The sequence below is a fragment of the Sinocyclocheilus grahami genome, unplaced genomic scaffold, assembly GCF_001515645.1.
Source record: "Sinocyclocheilus grahami isolate Dianchi unplaced genomic scaffold, SAMN03320097.WGS_v1.1 scaffold499.1, whole genome shotgun sequence".
Lineage (NCBI taxonomy): Eukaryota > Metazoa > Chordata > Actinopteri > Cypriniformes > Cyprinidae > Sinocyclocheilus > Sinocyclocheilus grahami.
The window spans coordinates 131387-157584 of record NW_015505678.1 but is presented as its reverse complement, the minus strand read 5'-3'; the positions used below and the strand labels follow the sequence as shown (position 1 = coordinate 157584).

The 26198-nt window shown below is 36.4% G+C and overlaps 1 protein-coding gene across 3 annotated transcripts in view; it reads right to left on the bottom strand.

The window, feature by feature from the left end:
* Positions 1-1476: 1476 nt before the first annotated feature.
* LOC107554378 (microtubule-associated protein 4-like) overlaps positions 1477-26198 on the bottom strand; it is a 39712-nt gene continuing 14990 nt past the window's right edge. The window contains exons 1-12 of one of the 3 annotated variants that reach the window (XM_016236868.1): positions 22000-23540; positions 17631-18367; positions 16435-16674; positions 14831-14951; positions 14673-14732; positions 12042-12340; positions 9527-9574; positions 7183-7275; positions 6719-6800; positions 5827-5939; positions 3455-3686; positions 1477-2246 (exon numbers count right to left, since the gene is read on the bottom strand). In XM_016236868.1, coding sequence (XP_016092354.1) covers positions 3471-3686; positions 5827-5939; positions 6719-6800; positions 7183-7275; positions 9527-9574; positions 12042-12340; positions 14673-14732; positions 14831-14951; positions 16435-16674; positions 17631-18367; positions 22000-23053 — 3063 coding nt within the window. In that variant the 5' untranslated portion in view covers positions 23054-23540 and the 3' untranslated portion in view covers positions 1477-2246; positions 3455-3470. The other 2 variants (XM_016236867.1, XM_016236866.1) reach the window with 2 other exon arrangements.

Here is a 26198-nt window from a genome sequence, read left to right as displayed (position 1 = left end):
TATATTAAATGTGCTTTTAAGATTTGAGGTACACTACAAGCGCACTTCTTTTTCCACAAGGAAACACGTTCACCTCAGACCCTCTTCACGTTCACGAAGCCGTCTGGAGCTGTTTGCTGTGCGTTTACGCGGAGCTTCATGTCTTATAGGCATTGTAGGAGACGTTATATTGCTTTACAATAACGAGGAAAAGGAAACATCCGCTGGTCACGAAAATAAAACAGAGTCAAAAGAAAGCGTTTAACAACACAGTTCATTGCTACAGTATTCACTCAAACACACACACATCACGAATAGTTTTAGAGAGATTCAGAAAGCCTATGTGCTTCAAAGTCAGCTCTACTGGAGGTCAAGGGTGAGGTGAGCGAGGGTCACACGACAGCCCTGCATGCTGAATGAAGCTGCCTTCAAATCAAGCGGGAATGATCGTGCTTACAAAATCTAGACTTTCCAAGTTAGCCATTTTAAGTGGAAATGTTTCAGAAAATACTTGTTTAGGCATAAAGGGATGTTCGCACTACACGTTTAATTGACTTCCATTTATACGCATGCGGACGTGGAGACAGGAAAAGCAAGCTTATCAAAGTTTGGTAAGCTCTGCGAAGATGTATGACGTGAAGACATGCAACCAATAAAAGATCATGGCATGACCTCTTAGCTGCAAAAAAAAAAAAAAAAAACCTGTAGAATTGCATTTTTTTTTACATGTTGAATACATTAAACGTTGAATTATGTTTTTAAACACCCCACTGTAAAAATTATGTTTTGTAGTAGTAAATAAAACTGTATATGTTACAAGAACATTTTTGTTTTTCTACTGTTTAACCCCTTAACTGTCACTCACATTTTTGAAAATAGACGTGAAAGTGCACGATCCAAACTTACATTTTTATAATTCATGAGTGAAAACATTTTGTAACATGATTTTGATGTACCGTTTTCATGGTAACGTCTGATTTTTAAATGGGTTTCAAAGGATGAATTTTGAGATTTGAAGTTTTCAATTGCTATATAATTTCTGATGATTTCTAAAGTGTGATGCAACGAAGAAGACTTTTTTGTGACAATGTTCAGAACTCCTGTTATGACGTAGATTTTTGAGGTGCACAATCCATTACTTTTCCTACATAATTTAACAAAAAAAAGTGGTAAATATCTATTTAGGAGTCTTAGACCTCCAACAGTTATAGTTTGTCATGATTAGATTAGGATTTAATTGTAATATAGTGAAGTAAACTTCCCACAGAGGGGACGAGTGACAGTTAAGAGGTTAAAACTGCATGTTTAATTAATGCGGTGAATGTAATTGTGAAACTTACAAGCAATTTCTGAGTGGAAATGGTTTCTACACTATATATATTTTAAAAAAGGATCGTGGTAGTACCCTTGCTGTCTATGGGACGGTCAGAGAGCTCTCAGATTTCATCAGAAATATCTTAATTTGTGTTCTGAAGATGAACGCAGGTCTTACGGGTTTGGAACGACATGAGGGGGAGTAATTAATGACAGAATTTTTATTTTTAGGTGAACTATCCCTTTAATGCACATCCTTTGCTCTTAATTTTGTTGCTTTGGCACAAAAAAAAGCTCAATTTTGTCAGAAAGCGATTTTTCATATGACACGATCGCATGGTAAATAACTCGTAAGCACAAACTTCCCATGAGGACTTGAAGGCAGCGAGAGATGATGTCCAGATGGATCCAGATGTGTTTGCATGTGGTGATCAGATGGGTATGTGCAGGTTTGATTATGAATACTAGATTCATGCTCTACAACAAGTGATGTAGCAGGTGTGCTGATTTCTAGGTGTGAGTAGCGTGAGTTTAGCCATGTTACAGTGTGACCTCAGAGTTTACAGATTTCGCTCCAACTGAGCACATGTTTTGCACATCCTGATGACTGTAATCTGTACAGCCTCACCGAGCAGAACCGTCAACAGAGAGCACACCAATCATGTGAGTCTTAGCAATGAAGGAGGCGGGGTTTAGAAAGCAGCGGACCAATGAGAAGATAGAAATCACATCCGGAGTCCGGTGAGCGAGCCGACGTCGCCCCCTTGTTCCTGGGAGGAGAGGAGGGCCGGGGTGGTGTGAGAGGTCGCGGGGGAGTCGTTGAGCAAGACGCTGCTGCGGAGCAGGTGGGAGTGGACAGGGCTGTCACCCGAGACGGGCCAGGTGATGATGTCTGCGCCGTGGTCCGTGCGAGAGCAGGCGTTCTCGCGGAAATTTAGCTTGAAAGACTCAATCTGCATCAGAGTGTGGAGAAAGACAGGACATAAACAAGGGGAGGAGAGGAAGAGGTCGGGGGTGAAATGAAAAGGGCAGAGTGACAGCAAAAGTCGAGTTAGATGCCTGAAAAATAAGAAGAGGTCAAAACAGTTTGGAGATCAGAAAACTGTGCTTTAAAAACATCTGTCCAGCGCAGAGGTCGACCGATTAATTCATCTGCACCAATAACAGACTAATTGTACTATAACTAAAGTGAAACATTCAATTTGTTTTAAACAAACCTAAAAAATTATTCATTTTTTATTCAATATTTTGATTTTATTTAAAAAATAAATGAAATGTCATATTCAATTTTTCATTTAATATTTAGATTTTACATGATAAAACTTTGTATTCAGTGTCTTGTATTTAATATTTAGATTTTACTTAAAAAATAAAATTCATACTCCATGTTTTATTCAATATTTTGATTTCAAAATTTTATATCAATGTCCTAGGATTTAATATTTTGATTTTACTTAAAAAAAAATGTAATGTTACATTCAATGTATTTATTCAATATTTAGATTTTACTTAAAAAAATAAAATTAAAAAAAAGTTACATTCAATGTTTTTATTTAATATTTTGGCGCAATTAAAAAGATAAAATGTCTATTAAAATTTATTGAAGATTTTGATCTTAATAATCTTGATAAAATGTTACTTTAAATTTTTTTTTAAATTTACTCTAAACATTTTATATTCAATGTTTTAATTTAATGGTTTGATTTTACTTAAAAAATGTAAATGCTACATTCAATGTTTTTATTTAACATTTTGATTTTACCTCAAATGTTACATTTAATGTTTTTATTTAACATTTTGAATTTACTCAAAACTGTTATATTCAATGTTTTAATTCCCATAATTAGATTTTACTTTCAATATTTTGCTCTTAACTTAAAACAAAAAATAAAATGTTACATTCAGTGTTTTATTCAATATTTTGATAATAAAATCAGACAAATTAATCAGTAAGACCCCCCCCCCCCACCTCTTGTACAGCGGTAAACCAGACAACAGAATAACAAACAATTCACACGCAGCATAAAATTAAGAGCTAAAGAAAAAAAAAGCCACAAAGTAATAGTGTGTATGAAATGAAGTAGAAACCAATAATATTTAGCAGTAAATGTGAGGAATGGAATGTGAATGTGGTGAATGAGAGTCTTCAGTTCTAAAGGACCTCTAGTCTGACGGGGTCAGTCTTTTCGGGTTTCTCGGGCCGGGTTACACACAAACTTACTTGTTTCAGGGATGAGCGAGTCCAGGCCCTGCGGGTCCCGGAGCTCCTCACTCCTGCAGGGGCCGGCCTCCTTCAGCCCATTCTCCTGGGCAGCGCCGGCTGACGGCTGGGTGGCAGAGACACCACTAGAGGGAGCCGCGCTGCCCTCAGCAGTCTCCTGCGCCCCCTCAGCCTAGAAACACACAGCAGGCCGTCAACACCAGAGATGAGGGGGAGACGGAGGGGGACGCTTGAACACAATATAAATCAATCCTTGCATGGTGAAGGAATATGGCTGATACACAGAACCAGTTTAGACATACTGGACTCAATTCCTGTTTGATAATCCAAAGTTTTCCAAAGGTTTAAAACTAAACTAAACTTAATAATAATAATAATATCATTCATATTTAAATGTATAAATGTAATAATATATATATATATATACACACACACACACACACACACACAGTCAAACAAAAATTTATTCAGACACTTTCAACATTTCTCACATTATCACAGTTTATTTGCAATAGTTTAGAAAATGGTATTAAAATATGACAAGAACCGAGTTAAACTGTGTCAGAGCAAATTCATCTTGATGTCAGATAGCTTTGATAGAAAGGTATGTAACAAAATATGGTCAGATCAAAGTGTCTGAATGATTTTTGGTCCCAGATTTTTTAATCAGTTTTACTGGTAGTCCACTGTATGAAATATATTTGAGTATAATATATCACCGTTTACTTTATTTTGCTATCCTCACTTACATAAATGAACTATAGTGTCCTGAACACACTAGAAAAAAAATATCAAACATTTATATCTAGTGTCTGAAAAAAAAAAAAAAAATATATATATATATATTTTTTCTCCCCATATTTATTTATTTGTTTTATATTTTGATCACTACATTACTTTTTTTATTATAAAATGAAACTCTACACTGGTACGGTATATCTGTACAGTGAACAAAGCAAAACTTTACAATCAAAAATCATGACAGAAATGACTAAATTTCATACATATAGAAAATAATCAACTATCATGTGGAACGGAATTCTAAATCTTCAAATTCAACTTTTCACCTTAAAATTCCGAAGACGAATGGCAATGAATAGAAATCCATGCAAACGGAGACGCATGCCAATCATATGTACTTAAACTTAAATTATTAAAATGTAATAAAACTTATTAAAACTTTTCAATAATTCTAAAATTGTCAACAAAGACTTAAAACTATGATGAACAGATGTTCACATAAAACAGAAGTTTTCATCCAAAATAAAACTTGCAGTTCACACTGCAATGTAAACTGCAGCATTATTCTGTTAAACGTGCTTAATTTAAACCTGTTTAATATTTATTACAGATGTAGCAAAAAGTCCAAAAACTCACGCTGTTTCCGAAAGTCTCAGTAAACGTATGTTAAAGTTTAAAAACAGTATCAGTGTGATCATAATCACAAATGTGTGTTCAGAGTGGATGGGTGCAAAATAATAATGGGCGGAGCAAGTGGTCATGTGAAAACTGTAAAAACACATGAACTTAAAACACAAAAGCATGAAAAAAATAAAATAAAATCACATCAGCATGTTTTAAACTTTCCATGCAAGTGTAATATAACTCACCAGATTTAAAATAAAACAGCTTTTAAAGGAACATTTCACCGAGAATAAACAACTGACTTATATATATTAAAGATAGCTAAGCCTCCTCAAAGTCCTCTTTTAAACATCCCCTTTTATACCGTACAGAAATCAGGAGCGTTTTCACACAACATGATCAATAACACAGCCCTGTATACTGCTGATTTGAAAATAATAATAATAATATTCAAAATGCATCATTTAAATTAGAATCTGCAAAGGAGAGGAAAGTGTAAATTAGGATTTTGCATAACAACACGTCTTGAGAATGATTCATACATGTGAAAATGTGCGGAGAAGAACTGAACGAATAGTTGTCATGTGGCTCAGATTCAGACAGGAATCATGTGTTTCTGCTGATTAAGATGTAATTCAAGACCTCTTACCGCACAGATGCTCTTCTAAAGCAAAAACGCTATGAAACGCATCGTATTTAGTGATAAAGTGTGATGTGCTCAAACAAAAGACTGTTTTTTTTTTTCAGTAAGAACCAAATATTGGATTTCACTCAGCAGATATGATGCAGGGCAGTGTTACAGATACTTGGGTGAATTATTCCTTTAAACACTAAACAACTTCAAATATTTAATTCAAATGTCTGAATTGTCTAAATGTAGAATAAAGTACGACTTGGCTTCTATAACATCTCAGAGGTTTGTGCAACTGATCTTCTGCCAAACTCACCGTAACGTTCCCGCCTCCAGGTTCATGATTGACATTATCCATTGAGCCCACCTTGGGCTGAGCTTTATCCTTAAAGTTCACCTTACGGCTCTCGATCTTGACTTCGCCTCCACCTACAGAAAAACACACAAACCCAATGGTCTAAAAGCGGAGATGACAGCCACTGAGACGGAACTGAAAGCTTTAAAGGGATAGTTCACCCAAAAATGAAAATGTGATGTTTATCTGCTTACACCCAGAGCATCCAAGATGTACGTGACTTTGTTTCTTCAGTAGAACACAAAGGATGATTTTTAACTTTAACCGTTGCAGTCTGTCAGTCGTATAATGCATGGCAATGTTAACAAAATCTATGAGAGTAAAAAAACATGCACGGACAAATCCAAATTAAACCCTGCGGCTCGTGACGACACGTTGATGTCCTAAGACACGAAACGATCGGTTTGTGCGAGAAACCGAACAGTATTTATGTAAACTACGCCAGAGCGCGTACACACCTCACGCACCGGACGCCGTGTGCGCGCTCAGAGACTGTTGGACATAGTGGTGTATTAGAGGTAAAATATGATATAAATACTGTTCGGTTTCTCGCACAAACCGATCGTTTCGTGTCTTAGGACATCAATGTGTCGTCACGAGCCGCAGGGGTTAATTTGGATTTGTCTGTGCATGTTTTTTTTACTCTCATAGATTTTGTTACCATTGCCATGCATTATACGACTGACAGACTGCAACGGTTAAAGTTACAAATCATCAAATGTGTTCTACTGAAGAAACAAAGTCACCTACATCTTGGATGCCCTGGGGGTGAGCAGATAAACATCACATTTTAATTTTTGGGTGAACTATCCCTTTAAAGCCATTTAAATGACTATTTACGGTTTCATCATACCTGGTTTATGTTTGATGTTGGCCTTGGAGCCACACTTTGAAGCCACTTTACTCAAGTCAACCTTCTTGTTGAGAATCTGGACCTGTGAACACACAATCATCTGATGAAGCTGCTCAAATCGAAGCTCCACTGCTAAAATAAAAGACATCGCAAGCAGTGCTTGAACCTTGAAGGTGATAAAAAACATCTCTAAAAACTCTGATTTCAGAGAGCATCACAGCAGATTTCAGTTAGTGTGAGTGAAGATTATGAACAAACGTCCAGAATGCAAACCTCTGCTGTCACCATGATTTGCTTTGGAACGCTGTTTTGGAAAATGCAGCTCAGCAACATTGGATTTGGCAGCGTTTCTCCCAGCTCTTAAGTGAAGAAAGCGTCTCATTGTTGGGTCTGAGCGCATCGTGTGGCACAGTGACTGTGTTTGTCTGAACGACGGCTACACCGCATGCAGTAACGTTACTTACGTTCCCTCCACCAGGAACATGTTTCATATTGTCCTTGGAGCCCAAGCGAGAAGTCACGTGACTGTAGTCCAGTTTTTTGGAGACTATCTGAACCTACAACACAGCACGGCGGGCCGGGAGGGACGGGACACCAGGGAGGTTCAGGTTAGAGAGGGAAGACAACAGAGGACACAAGCAGAAGCATCTGAAAGCAGCTAGACACATGAAGACACCCTGCTGATTGTTAGTGTGAACACCATTAGGGCTCTTAAATACACTGTTTCCTCTCGTTTGTAAACTTAGCGAATAAAAATCACCAGTTAAGTGAATGAAACTGATACAAAACAGAAATGACTGATGAGTGGTTGATGAGTATCTGGTTGGTGAGCTACTAATGGACTTTGTGATGCAGGGATACTGAGTTCAGTGAACTGTCACCAAAAAATGTCTATGAATAATGCAATGCCATTACTTTGGTGATTGTTCACTGCTGCACATTTTAAAACCAACAAGGGTTAAGCAATATTATAATTTTATTTACAGCCAGCATTTTCTTAAGTGCTACCCAAACTGTGCAATTTGAGCATCCCGGCTGTGGTGTATAATGTGATGCACAGCATTGAATAATGAGGTGCAAGAGCCAAACGCTATATGATTAGGGCTGCACAATGAATCGAATTTCTAATCGCGATTACAATTATGGATGCCACAATTACGTAATCGTTCAAAGCGGCAATTAATCATTCACTTATGTTATTCTGCACGCTTAAGATATGTTTTTTTCTTCCTAAATGTTATCTTAAGGGTTTTTCCATTGTTTTAGTTTTAATATAACATTATAATATCATTCATATTTTTACTTTTTTATAATTTAAAGAAGAAACCAACACAATTAATTTAATTTCTAATTGCGATTACAATTATGGATGCCACATTTACGTAATCGTTCAAAGCGGCAATTAATCATTCACTTATGTTATTCTGCACGCTTAAGATATGTTTTTTTCTTCCTACATGTTATCTTAAGGGTTTCTCCATTGTTTTAGTATAACATTATAATATCATTCATATTTTAACTTTTTTATAATTTAAAGAAGAAACCAACCCGATGTATATTTGACTTCTGAGGCTTAACACTATAGAAAAGCACTAAAGGTTTTTCAGATAGAGTGTTTTCAGCTTGTTTATTTTCATATAAAAATACGGCATGCAGTTGCATCGGAATTAATAATCGCAATTACAATTTCAAGGGAATAATTGACAATTATGATTTTTGTCATAAACGTGCAGCCCTAACATATGATAAACAATGACTGGATGATTAAAAACCCAATGTAAGCACCCAAAGATCTCCAGAAGGAAAGACGGAAAGATTACTAGCTGAACAATGTGTTTTTTTCCATCTGATATCAATATCTGCTGAGAAAATGAGCAATACAATCACACATCTATATTCTTATTATATTGCTATTATTATTAATTAATTCGATTTTATTGAAAAACATAATTATATATAAATCATGAAAACATTATTGTATAAAATATTAATGAACATTATAAATAACTCAATAATTTATACTTAAGTATATTTTCTATCATTTATTTTGTATTATAGTACTAAAATTTGAGATGAATCAAAGTAATACAATTTTAATAACAATAACACAGTAACACTATATAAGAGAAATGTGTGTATTTTAGGTTTATTAAGTATATATTATTAATTATAATAATTAATGAAATATGTAATAAATATTTGGCATATTAACATATTAAATATATACTATTAAAATATATAATATCATAAAAACACAAAAATATATATTATACACAAAAATACATACACACAACTTTATTCAATTAATTCATATAAATTATTAAAAAATTAAATATAAAAAATAAAAACGCATTTTAATATTTAAAATATGTTAAAACATTTTCATATGAAAATATTACACTAATATTATCTGACATATTTCTTTAACTATATATATATATGAAGAGTTCATTTGCAAAAACATAGCTCTGTTTTTAACAACTTTCAAAAATTAATTTGACGCTTTAATTCAATTAATTTCAATCAAACTGCAGTTGGGTTATTTTAATGAAGTAAAAACAACTACAAATACATCTAACTAACACAATAAAACAATGAAAAACATAACATCATAAAAAAACATGATTTTTGGAGTTATCCGTTTTTGCAAATAAACTCCATATAATATTTAATTTAACCGTTCTCAGTCTATCACGCTACAACTGAAGACACACACTGTAATGTCAGATCTGTGTGGGCTATATTGAGAAGAGAAGGGGAGTTAGACAGAGATGTGCAGAGGTGAGTGTGATGAGCTGATGAACTCACTTTGCCCTGGCTGGTCTCTTTGGAGGGCGAGCTCTGAGACACTGAGACCTGCAGACAGAACAAGCCCTCACTTCTGAGGCTTAACACTATAGAAAAGCACTAAAGGTTTTTCAGATAGAGTGTTTTCAGCTTGTTTATTTTCATATAAAAATACGGCATGCAGTTGCATCGGAATTAATAATCGCAATTACAATTTCAAGGGAATAATTGACAATTATGATTTTTGTCATAAACGTGCAGCCCTAACATATGATAAACAATGACTGGATGATTAAAAACCCAATGTAAGCACCCAAAGATCTCCAGAAGGAAAGACGGAAAGATTACTAGCTGAACAATGTGTTTTTTTCCATCTGATATCAATATCTGCTGAGAAAATGAGCAATACAATCACACATCTATATTCTTATTATATTGCTATTATTATTAATTAATTCGATTTTATTGAAAAAGCTAAAACCTACTGTAACCTCATATGAGAAGCAGGAAAGCTTTAGGATCAGAGGAAGAGGCAGGAACAGGGGCGGTGAGTAACGCTCTTCAGTGCAGCGTGACAGTCTCACGTGGACAAACTCCAGTCATGCAAGATTCGTCTTCATGCTCCAAACACACAACTGTGAGCTCGCTTTAAAACCTCACTTATACAAGACGACGCTCATGAGCTCTTAGTGGTGACAGGAGACGTTCCTCGGGAACAGGAGAGTGTTAGAGAGTCATACCGAAAGAGCTCAGCCAGGAAAAAGACCAGGATGAACCACAAACACGAGAGGAGGGATGCAATACCAGAAAGTGAAGCGGTGACTTCAGGACGTGAGTGATGAATAATGATTATGAAGACTGGAGCTAGTTTACATATCAAAAGGCTAATATAGATGTCAACATGAGCAGAATAGACACTCTAAAGGCATGTGAATCATGCTGCTTTTCACTCATTATCACATTAGACTGGAAAACAGGACAGATAGATAGAAAAATAAGGACAGAAGAGCTGTGTCCAAAACCAAAGGCAGTGACTTCACAAGGCAGCGTTGTAGTATACAGAGAATATTTAATGATTGATGTGCTTATTTTTCTACAGAAATGCAATTAAAAGCTGAAAAAAGGATATTTATTAATTAATAATTACATGATGTTAACATATGATTAAGATATTATTGTTTATTAATTATATATACACTATTTAAATTACAATAAATGATATATTTCAAAAATATATAAAAATACATTTTATATAGTAAAACAATTACATATATTGCATATATTACATTATTACTTGTTTTATAATTATTTAATAATTCTATATAATATCTACATATTATATTTGAATATATAAAAAGGATACATGAATATTTTATTCATATTAATAATAATAATATTAAAGAAGATTTGCTCTGATGCGTCTGGATGCTGCCTGTAACGTCACAATTTCTCAGGTTTCGGACGCAGTTACCGTCATGCAAGAAAGACTTAAGTCTGTTTAAATAATGCTGTTTCAGAAGACAGCGGCACATTCTGCAAAAGAGAAACTGCTGTCGTAATAAAAATGACTGAAATTACTAAAAGGAGAAACTGAAATAAAAATAAATTAAAGCTAAACGGAATTATAAAACCAATGAAAAAGAAAAAAAAAAGCACATCAAATTTCTGAAACAAAAATTAAAATGAAAACTGAAAATAAAAAAAAAATATATATGATCAAATAGTACAATAGTATGTAAATAGTAAATATAATAAATAAAACGGCAAAGCATCATCACTGTACTTTTTTTCCTAAGTGTGCAACATATATATGGGTCAAAGACGAAAAAGGGTTTAAGTATAAAAACATTAAGTGTAATACTGCTTTAAATTGTTGTTGTTTTTCACAAAAAAATTTAAAAAAAAGTTTTCAGTTTAATTTAATTGCAATTTTGTTTTTGTTTTTCTGAGCAAAAAATAAATATCATACATTTTCCCCTGATTTACAGAAGACAGCCACTAAAATGTCATTCAGTGTAACAATCTCGTCAGGCATATTTACAACAAATCAATTTATGACATATTAAAATACTTAATTACTTTCACCCCAAATACTAATTAGTCGTAATTTTACATTTTTAAAATTTGCCACTATCCTAAGAATTTTTTACTCATTTAAAACACAATCAAATTTAACATTTAACATCAAATTTAACACCCTTATTCTTTTATATATTTTAATATGTACACGTCAGAATAAGCATGTTGTAAGCATATTGTGTTACACTGAATGACAAATTTTGACATTTTATTCTCCAAAAACGTATTTGAAACCTTAAAAGTAGACACTTTATTTACATTTAATGTGCTTTCTATGGACATAAAATCACTTTTGTACATTTCTTTTGATGCGGACATCTTAACGTCTTTGACCCATATACTACTAAATAGGAAAACACTGCAAAGCTAGAGGACAGACTACTAACCAGCTATCACATTTACAGCTAACTGCTGTTCTCAGTCTCGTCCACTATGAAGGGCGCATGCATGCGGTTACCTTTCCTCCTCCCGGCTGGTGCTTGATGTTGTCTGTGGAGCCGATCTTGGAGCGGATGTTTTTGATGTCGGGTGCCGGTGTGGAGCTGGGCCGCGCTGTGCTGCGAGTCATTGCGCTGGCGCTGGAGGTGGAGCTGGAGCTGGGTCGAGGTGCGCGGGGCACCGCCGGCTTCTTCTCGGGCGCAGCAGCGGCTGTAGTGCTGCTAGAGAGGGGTGTTTTGGTGGTGCGAGGGCGAGCGGCGATGCTGCTGCTTGTAGTGGTGGAGGCTTTGAGAGGAGCAGGTTTAGAGCGGGCGGCATCTGAAACCACAGACGTCAGGTTACCTTAACTATGTTTGAGAGAAACACTTGTTTGGGCTGTAGTTGAACTCTGAAACACTTCCATAGAAAGTTAAAGGGATAGTTCACCCACAAATGAAAATTCTGTCATTAATTACTCACCCTCATGTCGTTCCAAACCTGTAAGACCTTCGTTCATCTTCGGAACACAAATTAAGATATTTCTGATGCATTCCGAGAGTTCTCTGACCCTCCCACAGACAGCAAGGATCCTAACGCGATCAAGGCTCAGAAACATAGCAAGGACATCTTAAAGTGCCCCTATTATGGATTTTTGAAAATGACCTTTTATGCAGTGTGCAACAGATCTAAGTGAATGAAAACATCCTGCAAAGTTTTAAATCTGAAAGTGCACCGTGTATAAAGTTATTGTCTCTCAATAGAATGAGTCGACTCTGAATCATTTAAACAAGTCAACATGAAACATTGGCATATTGCCCGCCCACTTGTTGGTCTTTTCGGTTGGTTTGAATGAAAATGCAAATTCATTCTTTGCCACTAGCTGCCGCTTTTGGAGCGGTAAAATAGCAGTTTCCCCGGTATCGCTGTACACAAAGCAGCACTGCGCTCACAAACACTGCTTTATCAGGCATTACAGGCGAGATCCAATCGACCAATCACAGCAGATTAGCGTCACGCAAAGCAGGGGTTTGGAAAAATGAATCATTGAGCGAATCGTTTGGGAGTCGTTGAGCAAGTAATGTAAACATAAATGCATATTTTAAGACAACTAAAGTGTTTTTTGAGCTTGCATGCATGTCGACCTGTTGTTGGGGACTCCCAAAACCAAAATATGAACCTTTCATAACCTATAATAGGGGCACTTTAAAATAATCCATGTGATATCAGTGGTTCAACCGTAACTTTACGAAGCTACGAGAATACTTTTTGTGCGCAAAGAAAACAAAAATAACAACTTTATTTGACAATTTTGTCTCTCCACCGTAGCGCCATTTTGGAAAGTATCGCATACGTAAACAATGTATGAAACGTATGTACGCTGATACATTGTTTACGTTCAGATCAAAGCGTAAACAACGTAAACAGCGTATCCGCATGGCGCAGCTGACACAGAACAGCGTCGTTTACGTACGTGATTCTCGCATGGGATTCTTTCTGTCTATGGGAGGGTCAGAGAGCTCTCGGAATGCATCAGAAATATCTTCCTTTTTTGTCCTAAAGATGAACGAAGGTCTTACAGGTTTGGAACGACATGAGGGCGAGTAATTAATGACAGCATTTTTGGGTGGACTATCCCTTTAAGGGAAATACATGCCAAAACCTTTAGAAATGGTGTGTGTTTGAGCGATATCTGAATGTTCAGTTCATAGCACAAAACCCTCTTTATGTGTCAGATTAAGATAATCTCTCTGCACCGCTGCGTTCGGTTTAAAGCTCTGGAAACGGGGGTAAGAAGCAGCGCGGCGGTCGACCAGCGGAGCTCCGTGTGAGAGATTATCCCAAACTCATTCCTGCTGCGCAATTCACTTCCGGATTTAAATGTGTGTCTGTCAGCGCAGCATCTCTAAAAATATCTTTTACTTGTTGCTATTAAGTCACTACACTGAATTTTTAAATTTTTCTACGTACATTACCTTTCAAAAGTTTGGAATAATTAGGATTTTTATAGTTTTAGAAGTGTCTTATGCACACCAAAGTTGTGATCATTTGATTAAAAACATAGTAAAAACAGCAATATTGTGAAATCTTATTATAATTTAAAATAACTTTTAAATATTTGAATATATTTTAAAATGTACTTTATTCCTGGGATGCAAAGCTGAATTTTCAGCAGCCATAAATAAACTGAATAAAAATATTTATTCTTAATCAAATAATTTTTTTAAATTTATACTCACACATTAATATATTCTTATAATTATTAATTTATTTATGATTATTACAATTTAAAGTAATTGTTCTATTTGAATATATTATAAAATGTAATTTATTCCTGTGATGCAAAGTTGAATTTTCAGCAGCCACAAATAAACATACTGAATAAAAGTAATTTTAACGGAATACAAATATTTTTTTATTAATTTAATAAAAATATTTTTATTGTTCATACACATTATTATTATTATTTAAAATAATTGTGTACTATTTGAATATATTTCAAAATGTAATTTATTCCTGGGATGCAAAGCTGAATTTTCAGCAGCCATCAATAAACATACTGAATAAAAGTAATTTTTACTGAATAAAAGCTTTTTATATATATATATATATATATATATATATATTCACTTCCTTCAACATAGTGTTATAAGTGGTTTTGTGTTTGCTGTACCTGTAGTTTTCAGTGTGCTTGGTTTCTTTTCGTCTCCTGGTTTGCTCTCTGTCTTTGCGACTAAACACAAAAATAGAAATGCATAATGTGAATATTCCTAGCATTTCATAAATCAGCTCAAAATGCAATGGCTCCTCTTTAAATGCATCACGTCTGACCCAGGCGTCGTGCTGCTGGAGCGCTGGCGGCGGTGCGTGTTGCGGTCGCAGGTCTGTCTGCGGCGGGTCGAGCCGGAGCGACAGCAGCCTTTGGCACAGGCGGCCGTTTCTCTGTGATCGTCTGTCGGAGGAGAAAACTCAAGGTTAGTTGGGGTCAGCTGCACTCTGATAGTCTCTCTGCAGTAAAAGACCCATCATAATCAAACAGAGATGTTTCAGCCAAACACATTTTTTTTACTGTGGCTTTAAAAATAACCTGCTAGGTTCAGATCAAGTCAGTTCCTAAAAATCCAATCACACCAATACAACTTAACCAAAAAAAAAAATCCTTTCATATTTATTTACTATGTGACAAACCTCTTTTCTTATTTTGGATTCAATATTTCTTAAAATTACTGTGGCAGCATGTGCTATATAATCACAAATGAAATTGTATTTCGTGTTTGTTATTGTTAATCCCTGATTGCACATATTAACCTTCATTTAATTTCAATAGTTAAACACTGACTTAGTCATTAGTGTAGTTAAACAGATGGCCACTAGAGGGAAGACTTGAACTGAACATTGCTCATATTTAAAGAGATTTAACAGGTGAGTGTGTCAGTTTTGGAAAAAAAAAATCTAAAGACATAATAAACTACACTAGTTTTATTTTATTTTTTTCACGGCCCTTCCAAGTGGTTCATGACTGGAATAAAACATTTTACAGATGCTGCAGTGAGCAATTTCTAGCTCTAGCTTCCTAAAAATTTATAACAAATAATTATGACTTTAGGAGCTCTAATATTAGTAAGCTTCTTTGTAGACGTACATCAAGATACATAAAGCATTACTTTTATTCAGCAAGGATGCATTAAATTGATCAAGTATCAGTAAAGACATTTGTTTCAAAAGATTTCTATTTCAAATAAAAGCTGTTCTTTTGACATTTCTGTTCATCTGTGAATCCTGAAAAACAAAATGTATCACCGCTTCCACAAAAAATATTGTGCAGCACAACTGTTTTCAACATTGATAATAATCAGAAATGTTTCTTGAGCAGCAAATCAGCATATTAGACTGATTTCTGAAGATCATGTGACACTGAAGACTGGAGGAATGATGCTGAAAATACAGCTTTGATCATAGAAATAAATTCTATTTTAACAGATATTCACATAGAAAACTGCTGTTTTAAATTGCAATAATATTTCACAATTTTACTGTATTTTTAATCAAATAAATGCAGCCTTGCTGACCTCTTTTGATAATCAACCCCAATCTTTTGCACCGTGGAGTAGTTTAAACAACAGTAAAGCTACAAAACGCATGGACAGCACACACAAACACTATTTTAACAGATATTCACATAGAAAACTGCTGTATTTAAATTTAAATTGCAATAATATTTCACAATTTTACTGTATTTTTAATCAAATAAATGCAGCCTTGCTGACCTCTTTTGATAATCAACCCCAATCTTTTGCACCGTGGAGTAGTTTAAACAACAGTAAAGCTACAAAACGCATGGACAGCACACACAAACAGAGCATCCCTGCAGAGATGAGCGCCGCATTGAGTCTGGAAGAGGGTTCGGGCGTCGTCTTCAGCAGATGGAGACTCACCTTGGGCTTGACCTCTCTGGTGACTGTGCTGGATGCGGTGGAGGGTCGTGTGGACGCAGTGGCGGGCCGTTTGGTGCCAGCGGCTGGGGCAGGAGCTTTGGGTACAGGGGCTTTTTTGCTGAGGGGTGCGGGTGCGCTGGCGGCTGAGGTAGGGGTGGAGCGCTTGGGAACGGCTGTAGCGCTGGAGGCGGAGCTCGGCCGGGGCTTGGCAGAGCTAGGTTTGGTTGCGCCGGCGACAGGCTGCATGGATGGACAGCAAACCCAACGGATGGATGGCAAACGATGAACAAAAACAGAATAAGGACAAATAATAACAGCAGCGACATGAGCAGAGCAGGCCGATAAAAGCACAAGATCAGATTCAGTCCAGACTAAATTTTCATCTAGAGTAAACATTAAGTTTACTCTGTTTATTAGATGGTCATGTAGGGATGGGAACCGTCCTGATTTCAGTTCCTTGATGTTAAGGAACTCATTTCTGAGCCACTAAAGGACCTGAATGAAAATTAATCTTAGTTTTAGTTAATGATAATAACTTTAAAACAATGAAAACATTTTTTGGTCACTGAAATGGCTTAAACAAAATATAAATATTAGATAGTCTTGGCAACCAAGTGAAATAACAGTAAGTATTTATTTATTTATTGTTTACATATAAGGAATAAAATTACTAACTGGAAAAAAACAACTAAACTTAACCAATAAATAAATAAATAAATAAATAGTGATATTTAAAAAATAACATAATAATAAAAACATAACATATATATATATATATTAATAAAAACTGTAATAGTACACAAATAATACTAAAATAGCAGTGTTTTGCTTTTGATTCACAATCTTCAACCCAACATAAATTACTAATGAGAAATAAAACTAAAATCAAAACGGGAAAAAATGTGTATTATAAACTAATAAAATGACAAAACGTAACAAAATAAAAATTAAATGAAAATAAAAATGAAAATAGAAATAGAAAAGCTAATTCAATATAGCAATGAAAACTATAATAGTACATAAATAATAATAAAATAATGTTCTTGATTCCCAACCCTACATAAGTGATGAATGAATTCTGGTTTGGTTTTGGCATTAATATGCTTTAAGAACAGAAACAAACTCATTAGCAGAAGCAGAAGCAGAAGCAGGAAGGTCAATGGAGGATGAAGAGACAACAGAGAGCTTTCACAAACCTTGGTCTTCTTCTCAGGACTAGTCAAGTCTTTTCCAGGTGCACCGTTGGTTACCGCAGGCTTGGCCGCGGAGGGTTTAGCAGCTGGTTTTTTGGCTTTCTCGTCCTTCTCAGCTTTGGCAGGTTTCTTGTCAGCCGGCTCAGTCTTTTCTGCTTTCGGTTCTACTTTGTCCTTTTCGGTCTTGTCTTTTTGGGTCTTCTGTTCTGCTTTCTCCTTTTCCACTTCCTTCACCTGCTCTTCTTTGTTCTTCTGTTCATCTTTCTCTACTTTCTGATCTGATTTGTTCTCCTCGTCTTTCTTCTCTACTTTCACTTCTACTTCCGTCTTCAGCTCAACCTTTTCCACCGGCTCCACCTTCTCTTTCTCCATCTTTGGAGAGGAATCAATCTTTTCTGTCGTCTGGTTTTTGTCGGTGGTCTTCTCAACCTTATCAGCCTTTTCAGTCTCATCTTTAGTATTTTTCTCCAAAGGTTCGACCTTCTCAACTTTCACTGGCGTTTCTACTTTGTGAACGATTTCATCCTTCTCTGATTTAGCCACATCCACGTCTTTGATTTTGTCCACAGCTTCTGTGCTTTCTCCTTTGGTTGTCTGTTTGTCCGTGTGGACAATTTTGTCTTTCTCCTCCACTGTTTCCATCTTCTGATATTTGTCCGTCTTGCTGACAACATTAAAGTCATCGAACTTCTGGACAGTGTCCATTTTGTTCACCTCCGGCTTGTTCTTCTCAGAGTTTTCTGGTAGAAAGAAACAGGTTGAACAGTTGAAAACAGATTAATATATACACAAAAGCAAAAAAAGCTAATTATGGCCAAAAAACTTGTTTAGTCCAAAAGAAAGCCAAACCAATGACTAAAGACAAAACGTTTCATCAAACTCAATATACCTTAAAAATGTTTGTATTTAAATTGATTGAACTGCCACAATTTGGGTCACAATCATGATAACTCAACAGCAAAAGTCTGCAAATGAATGCAAGAAAATCTGTATATGACACATGCTTAAAAGTAAATAGAAAGAAAGAGATCCGAGTCCACTTCAGTCCATGTATAACGTGAACACAAAGTCAACTTCACTATCACTTCTGGGTAATGGTACATTGTGGTGCTTATTGTGCGACGACTTACTAAATCACTAAATAAATGGATAGGCCAATTGATTTGAGTGTACTTTATTTTATTATGTGAGAAAGAACGTGTGTGGAGTGTAAATGGAAACATGAAACTAGCATGCAGAAAATCACTTAACTGAGAAAATGTGTTCTAATTTGACAAATCAGAGTCAAGTATTCCAGAGAGCCGTGTGATAAATGAGAGCTGAATGAGCGGATGAGGCTGAGAGAAGGAAGACTAAAGCAGAGAGCTGTTATGAGGCTAAAGAGACGCCGTCTTGAGTTTGGCCGGAGTCCATGTGTAATATATCTAACAGGTCACTTCACCTTCAATGGCAGATCCATTACAAAGGCTGTTCGTCTCTTTGAGAAGCCTGTGTCCTTGAGTTGAAGGACAAAAGCTAAAGCTGCAGACTAACAACTGCACAGAGTTTCAGAGAAAACACAAATTAGATTTGTGCTCAGCAAAACCATTTACCTTAGTCCTTAGATGCTATAATCTGCTAGAGAACATTAGTGTGATGTTGATTCACTCGCGTATTTATAGCCGTCCGTTTTTAATGAAAAGCATTTAAAGAAAAAAAACTAAATTTAACAGCAAGGTAAATAGGTAACACTTTACAATGAGATTCCATTATTAGCTAACTACATTAGTTAAGAGTAACGGATGAAAAACAGTTTGAAAGCATTTATTAATATTAGTTAATGGCAATTTGAATACATTATTAAAATCAAAAGATGCATCTGATAATATAATTTAATAGACCTGAACATGAACTAAAAATAACTACCATTAATACAGATTAGCCTAATAAATCCATTGCTCATTGTTAATGTATAGTTGGGACTTCATTGTAGTGTTACTGGTAAATCTGCTCCTATAAACCCTGCACAGATATCTGGTTCTGTCATAAACATATTTCATTTGTCAAGAAACTGGTTTAAAAAGGAGTCCATTTGCATATTTATTTCACATTTTGCACTGAATATTAAATCTAGTGAGCATGAAATAAATAAATAAAATCAGACATCGTTGATATTCCAGCAGCATTTTTCTTTTGCACATGTAAGCTGCTTCCCAGCATGCATCCTGTATTAAAATGAATCTGTCACCACAAAGCAGTGCAAAGCAGAGCGTGGATTTCAGCTATTTGTAAGAAATATCTATGCATTGAGTCGACTAAGAACTCTTGCATTAAGCTGATTGTGGGATGGGGATAAATTTCCACATTTATAATAACAAAGACAGGAGTTTCACAGCGACACATCAAAGCAGATGAGAAACTGCTGAGTGCATGTCAGCGAGAAATGCAGAACAGCACCTGCTCAAAATGAAGAAAATCCGTCTATAAATGTGAAGACACCTACAAAACAGACAGATAGTAGCCTGATGGGACTAGTTTTCACAGATCTACTTTGTGAAGCAACCTCTGCAAAAACGATAGAGAAAATTACCTTCAGTTTCTGTGTGTCCATTGATAAACCAAATCCTTCTGGGATTGCAGATACCGTATTTTTCACAATGCTTCTCATTTACTTTGATGTTTTTGAATAGGATAACTGATGCAAAGCGTCTCAAATTCAACTTCATTATGGATTTAGACCTTTTTTTTGCCAACTTTTTTGGATAATATAACAGCCGTCAGTTCAAGTACTGCTGTCGTCTTTGTTAAATGTTCAAACTCTAAAAGCAAGTCTAGTGAATTCAATGTGATTTGTCATGCACGCAGATCACATGATCTTCGGTAACGCCCACCTCCAGACACTCCCACTTTACTAAAAACTACCCAGACTCCAAATCAACCCCAACTATTACAAGAAATCACAAACATCCTGCATTAATAACTGCAAACAGGAAACTAGTGTGCAACAAGCATCCATCCATGACTCACCATCATTAGCACTAATCCACACTTTATATTATCTACACCTGCTTTTCCATTTATCACAGACATTGCACCAGTGATTTTATCTCTTGTTTCCTCTCCTTTGAGGCAGGAAACATGTTACATTCAGACATTTGCTACAATGCATTTTCACTATCTGTCAACCAGCCAGAAGACAATTGAGGGATTAAACTAGACTATTTACACGCATGCCCCTCCTGTGAATTACTATTTCAACAAAAAACTAAACTCGTAAGCGTTAACCGTTGTAGGGTGCAGCAGGACATTTCTGGAGCTCTACCCATCATTAAAAATGCGGTGCAGGTTGATGAGTTTCTGACCTGGATTTGCTGAGGGGCAGGTTTTACTCTAGGAAATCAGGACAGAAATGACTTACTGTCGGCTGCTCATCTGGAGCGGGTAATGAGCATGCGTTGGCAGTGGCGTGATAGTGCCGTACACACAGAACAGAGACACCACATAAATCACCTACTTCTGCCACCGCTACCCATCAGAAAGACGCAGTCTAGGACTCATGTCTCATCATACTGACTCGATAAACCCAATTATATGCACTTTTAAAAATAAAGGTTTCTTATTAGCATCCATGGTTTCATGAAGAACCTTTTTTGCATCAATGCACAACAGGTTCTTCATACTGGAAAAAGGTTACATTTTATTCCAAAAGAACCATTTTTTATTAGTGTGAAGAATGTTAAAGGTGCAAAAGATGGCAATAAAGAAGCTTTATTTTTAAGATTATTAATAAAAAGAAAGTTATTTTAGGAACTGTTCACTAAAGGTTCTTTGAGAAACCCAAAATAATTCTTATATGGCATCACTGCAAAAAAAAAAACCTTTTAGAGCCTTTAAGAATGAAATACATCAGCACATACTTTCCAAACCTTAATTTCTTTGTTCCTATGAACAATTATGCCATGCTTCTTTTGATGAATCATCTTATTGACTCAATGAATCTAATTTTATACACAAATAACACTATAAATAAAGGTTCCTCACTGGCATCCATGGTTCCATGAAGAATCTTTACTATCAATGCATAAAAGAAAAATGTTCCATTTAGTTCCAAAACAACCATTTTTTTCATGCATGTTAATAGCTCTTCATGGAACCATGGATGCCAATAAAGAACCATTATTTTTAAGAGTGTAAGAAAAAAACGGTTGTTTTAATAACTCCAATGGTTCTTCAATGGCATCACTGCAAAAACCATTGAAACATGCTTTCCAAACCTTAATTTCTTTGTTTCTAAGAATAATTATGCCATGCTTCTCTTGATCACATTGCTCACCAATAAAAGCCGGTCTGTATCCTACAGCTCAAAACTAGCTCTCGCTTCGCCATCACCTACCATCAAACGCCTCAGCAATCGTGTCGATTTTGTCTCCAGCATTGTTGTAAGTCCCATTAAGGGCACGTGTTGTCACCGGCACGGGTAGAACGACTCCTTGGTCGTTGTCAATGAATGGTCCCTCCAGCAGGTCATCCAAGGGCGAGAGGGGAAAGCTGCTTTGGTCTTTGCGTGCGGGGAAAGGGGGGAAATGTAGTTCGATATCATTCCGTAGGTCGTTGCGAGTGGCAGATAGGATTGGTGGCGGGGTTGGAGGTTGATCGTCGGCTACAGTTAGAGAGCGTTTCATAGCCCCTGCATGCTGGCGACGAGGTCCTCCGATAGGCGAAGGCAACTTGTCAAGAACGTCTCCACCGGGATACTTATCCGGGAGCACGAGACTAGCAGGTACGGAAAGGTGCGAACACTCGGACATCGCTCGCCTCATCGCCTTCCTCTGTTGCTCGGCTCTTCCCATTAAGCAAGGCTCAAGGTCTTCCTCTTCCTCGCTTTCATGTGACGACCCATCAGCCTTCGGCCGCTCGTCTTTGCTCTCCAGGTAACTATCGTTGACCACGCCAATGACGCAGTAGTTTGGAGGTGTTCGGGGCGACAGTGTGCTGGGACTCTTTTCCGGAAGCAATCCGGAGAACGGAGACGGTTTCGAGGGTTCGAGAGGCGACAGAACTTCTTCGTGTCCCGCAGGTGATTCCAGAAGCATCATGCCATTGTTGTCCGCAGTGCAAGCTGCGAATCTTCCAGGAGACACAGCTGATGGAGACGAGGACGAGAGGCTTTCCGGACTGTCCCCGGTGCTGCCAAATGACACGCTTATTGGAACGGCTCCTCGCCCGGGGACGTTGAGCTCAGAAGAAGACTCGTAGAAGCATAGCTTGTCCTCATCCGTCATCCCCGTTGCTCGAAGGCCACCTCCGAAACTCGGCGGTGCCCCGAGGTCTCCATGCTGCCAGTCCCATCCCGGAGGGGTGGCGGATGTGGACATGGATGGGACTTTACATAGCTCACTATATTCTGAGAACGGAGACGTTGGTTGTTGGTTCGAGAGAGAGGACATGCTTCTGTTCCCCTGTCTCTGCTTCTGGTTTGGGTGTTTTTGTGTCTTTGTCCTTTTCCTGTGTTAAAACGTAACGGTCTTGTAACCTCACAACGGTGTTTTTGTGTCTTAGTCCTTTTCCTGTGTTAAAACGTAACTGTCTCGTAACCTCACAACCTAACCTTTTCTGCTGCTTCTACACACAACAGCAGACTAAGCAGCACTGAGATCTGGCTGGAAGCGTCTCTCTCTCTCGCTCTCTCTCTCTCTCTATCAGCCAGCCTTTTGCCATGGCAGGAATCACATGCCTCGTAATGTGGCTGTTCATTTGCTGCTCCAAAACCAGCTCCCTCCTTCCTCTCTGCCTCTCTCGTTTTCTCCACGTTGTCCTCTCTGCATCCATCTTTTCTTCCCTCCTCCCTCTGATAGTGACACACTACTATCATCCCTGAGGCTACAGGCATGCAAAATGAGGAAGGGCTTAATGAGCATTCATTTGCACACACCATTTCAGAGAGTGCGCACATCTATCGTATCTTTTTATGAAAGTCTTTTTGGGTAACATAATCAGTCTGGAAATTTCCAGACTATATCAGTATTATCGGAGGCACAGATTTGCATATGGATGATATGCCTAAACAGTTTATTTTTCCTCTTACATGCAGTTTTTATCTTCACCTGTTGTCTGTGTTGAATATATACTGTTAGATGTCTCTAAATATGTGATGTTCGAATCTGAATAAATAATTGTCTTTGTTGTTGCATTTCCTGCCACAGCAACATGTGCCTGTGCATGACTCACCAGAAAGACAACATCATTCCTCACTGTAAGAAATCAATGCGTAAAATAACAGAAAAGGTCCTGGCAGCTCATTACCGGAACATTATACATACATTTTACGGACACAATTTTTTAAAATATGAAATCTAAAAGACAAGGCAATGCCATGTAAAATTTAAAAACAAAACACCTGTAAAAAATAATTACAGAAAACTCCTTCAAGCCATATTTTCATGGATTTTTTTTTAAAGAGTGCTCCAATCAGAGAACGAAAAGTGACAGAGGAAAAAATAATGAATAAACTAAAATAGAACAATGCCAGATGACCAGAAAACATTGTTTTAAACCCTTGACTCAGCTCAGAGGAAAATGTTGTTGTTGTTATAAATGAATAATGTTAATATTATCAATACTACCATTACTAATAACAATAACAAAAACAATATATTATAACAAATATATATCAGTATTTTGTACCAATACTAAATAATAATAAAAATATTATGATTAATTTATTTTTAAATAAACAAACAAACAAACAAATAAATACAAGACTTAAAGCAATGCTCTGGAATCAAAACAAACATATGATACTTTCACAGATGTTGTTGCTAGAAGTGAAACGACATTGAATTCAGAACATTCCACCAAAGTAGTGAAGAAGTGATGCAAACTCTTCCCATGCTTTGGCCATTCAAAGACGCCACTGTTCAACAAAGATTAAATGTGTGAACTGCTTGGCAAGTTTTGTCATGAATATTTCATGCTGGTCTAATTCAAACAAAAACACTCACAACATTGAGATGCTTTGTCAGCACACCTTCAATGCGTTGTTAATGCAAGCGGACAAAGTGTCCATCAGGTTACATAAGCACCGTCATTTCTGAGCCTAATTTCCTCCATCAGCAACTGTTGTTTCAGTAGAACATGCATCCCACCAGCCTTGAGATCGTGACCCGCGAATGAACCGCCTTAGCAAAAACTCAAGATGACAATTATCAGATGATGATTTAGGTTGAAGGGCATCTTCAAACACATGATTCAACAGATGAAAAATGATGCTACTTTATTAGCTCGCTTCCTCAACTTCCTATCCTCATCCCATTTCCATCTCTTTAACCAACCAAAAGCTGTTGCAATGTTATGCTTGCCTTATTAAGCACTGCTAAAGAATCCCTGGATTCACTCAAACAGAAACTATTTTCATCATGCATTTATCTCACTGACTCCAGCAGTGAATCTGCACTTGCACAGTTCAGAGGTGCTTCATGTCTGTGAGGCTCACTGAGCACCCGTCCACTGAATGCGTCAAATCAATCCCGCGTCCCCACATGAGTGTGTCCAGGCCGTCAGGGACAGAGACACTGTAGGGATGATCTCATCTGACCCCAGTCTGAGACCAACCGACCCCGTTACATAAGCACAGCTGAAAGATGCCTGTCTGGTATTGAACTCGCACTGAACCAGGACGATACGGCACTGTGTGCTAAATCTGCCATCAATAATGTATGGAAAAAAACGTTTTCATTCCCCTTTAAAATCTAAAACAAACAAACAAAATGTGTGCAGAGAGACATGAGTAGAAAAAAATGTCAAGTTACTCGGAATTTGGGTTGCAGAATACAGACTTTTTTTTTTGCATTTGCAATAAAAAGTAGATTGAAGTAAAATTACGTCAAATATTACAAGTCTAGTTACTTTTGCTGTTGCACTGTGTATTTGAAAGCATACAATGTTGCATCACAAATTAATTAAAAGAAAAAAAATAAAACTACAAAAAAAAAAATATATATATATAAAATATTAAAGAAATAAAATAAAAATAAATAAAGGAAAAGCTTTCTAAAATGACTTTAAACCACAAATGTGGCTAGGACCAGTTGGGGAAAAAATGGGGATGGAGAAAAAAAAATATGAATAAAATATGAATGAATGAAACTCTAAACTCTAATTAATTTTTTTTTTTTGTAAATTCCCAAACTGACACAAACATAATTTGTAAATTAAGTAATAAATAAAGTTTTGAAAATAATGTGCTGCCTGATTAAACATAGAACATTTATTTAGATTTTCTGTTGTCTGAACAAAAATAATATCTAAACAGATTTGAGTTTGATATAAATGTCTGAAAAATAACATGTAAACAGCTTTTAGTTAGATGTGATGAGTGACTGAATAAAAAAGTAAATTAATAAAGTAAGTAAATAAATGAATGTATGGCTCAAAAATAAAATATAAACAGATTTTTACTTGGATGTGATGAATGAGTGAGTGAGTGAGTGAGTGAGTGAGTGAGTGAGTGAATGGAGTGAGTGAGTGAGTGAGTGAGTGAGTGAATGGAGTGAGTGAGTGAGTGAGTGAGTGAGTGAATGAGTGAATGAGTGA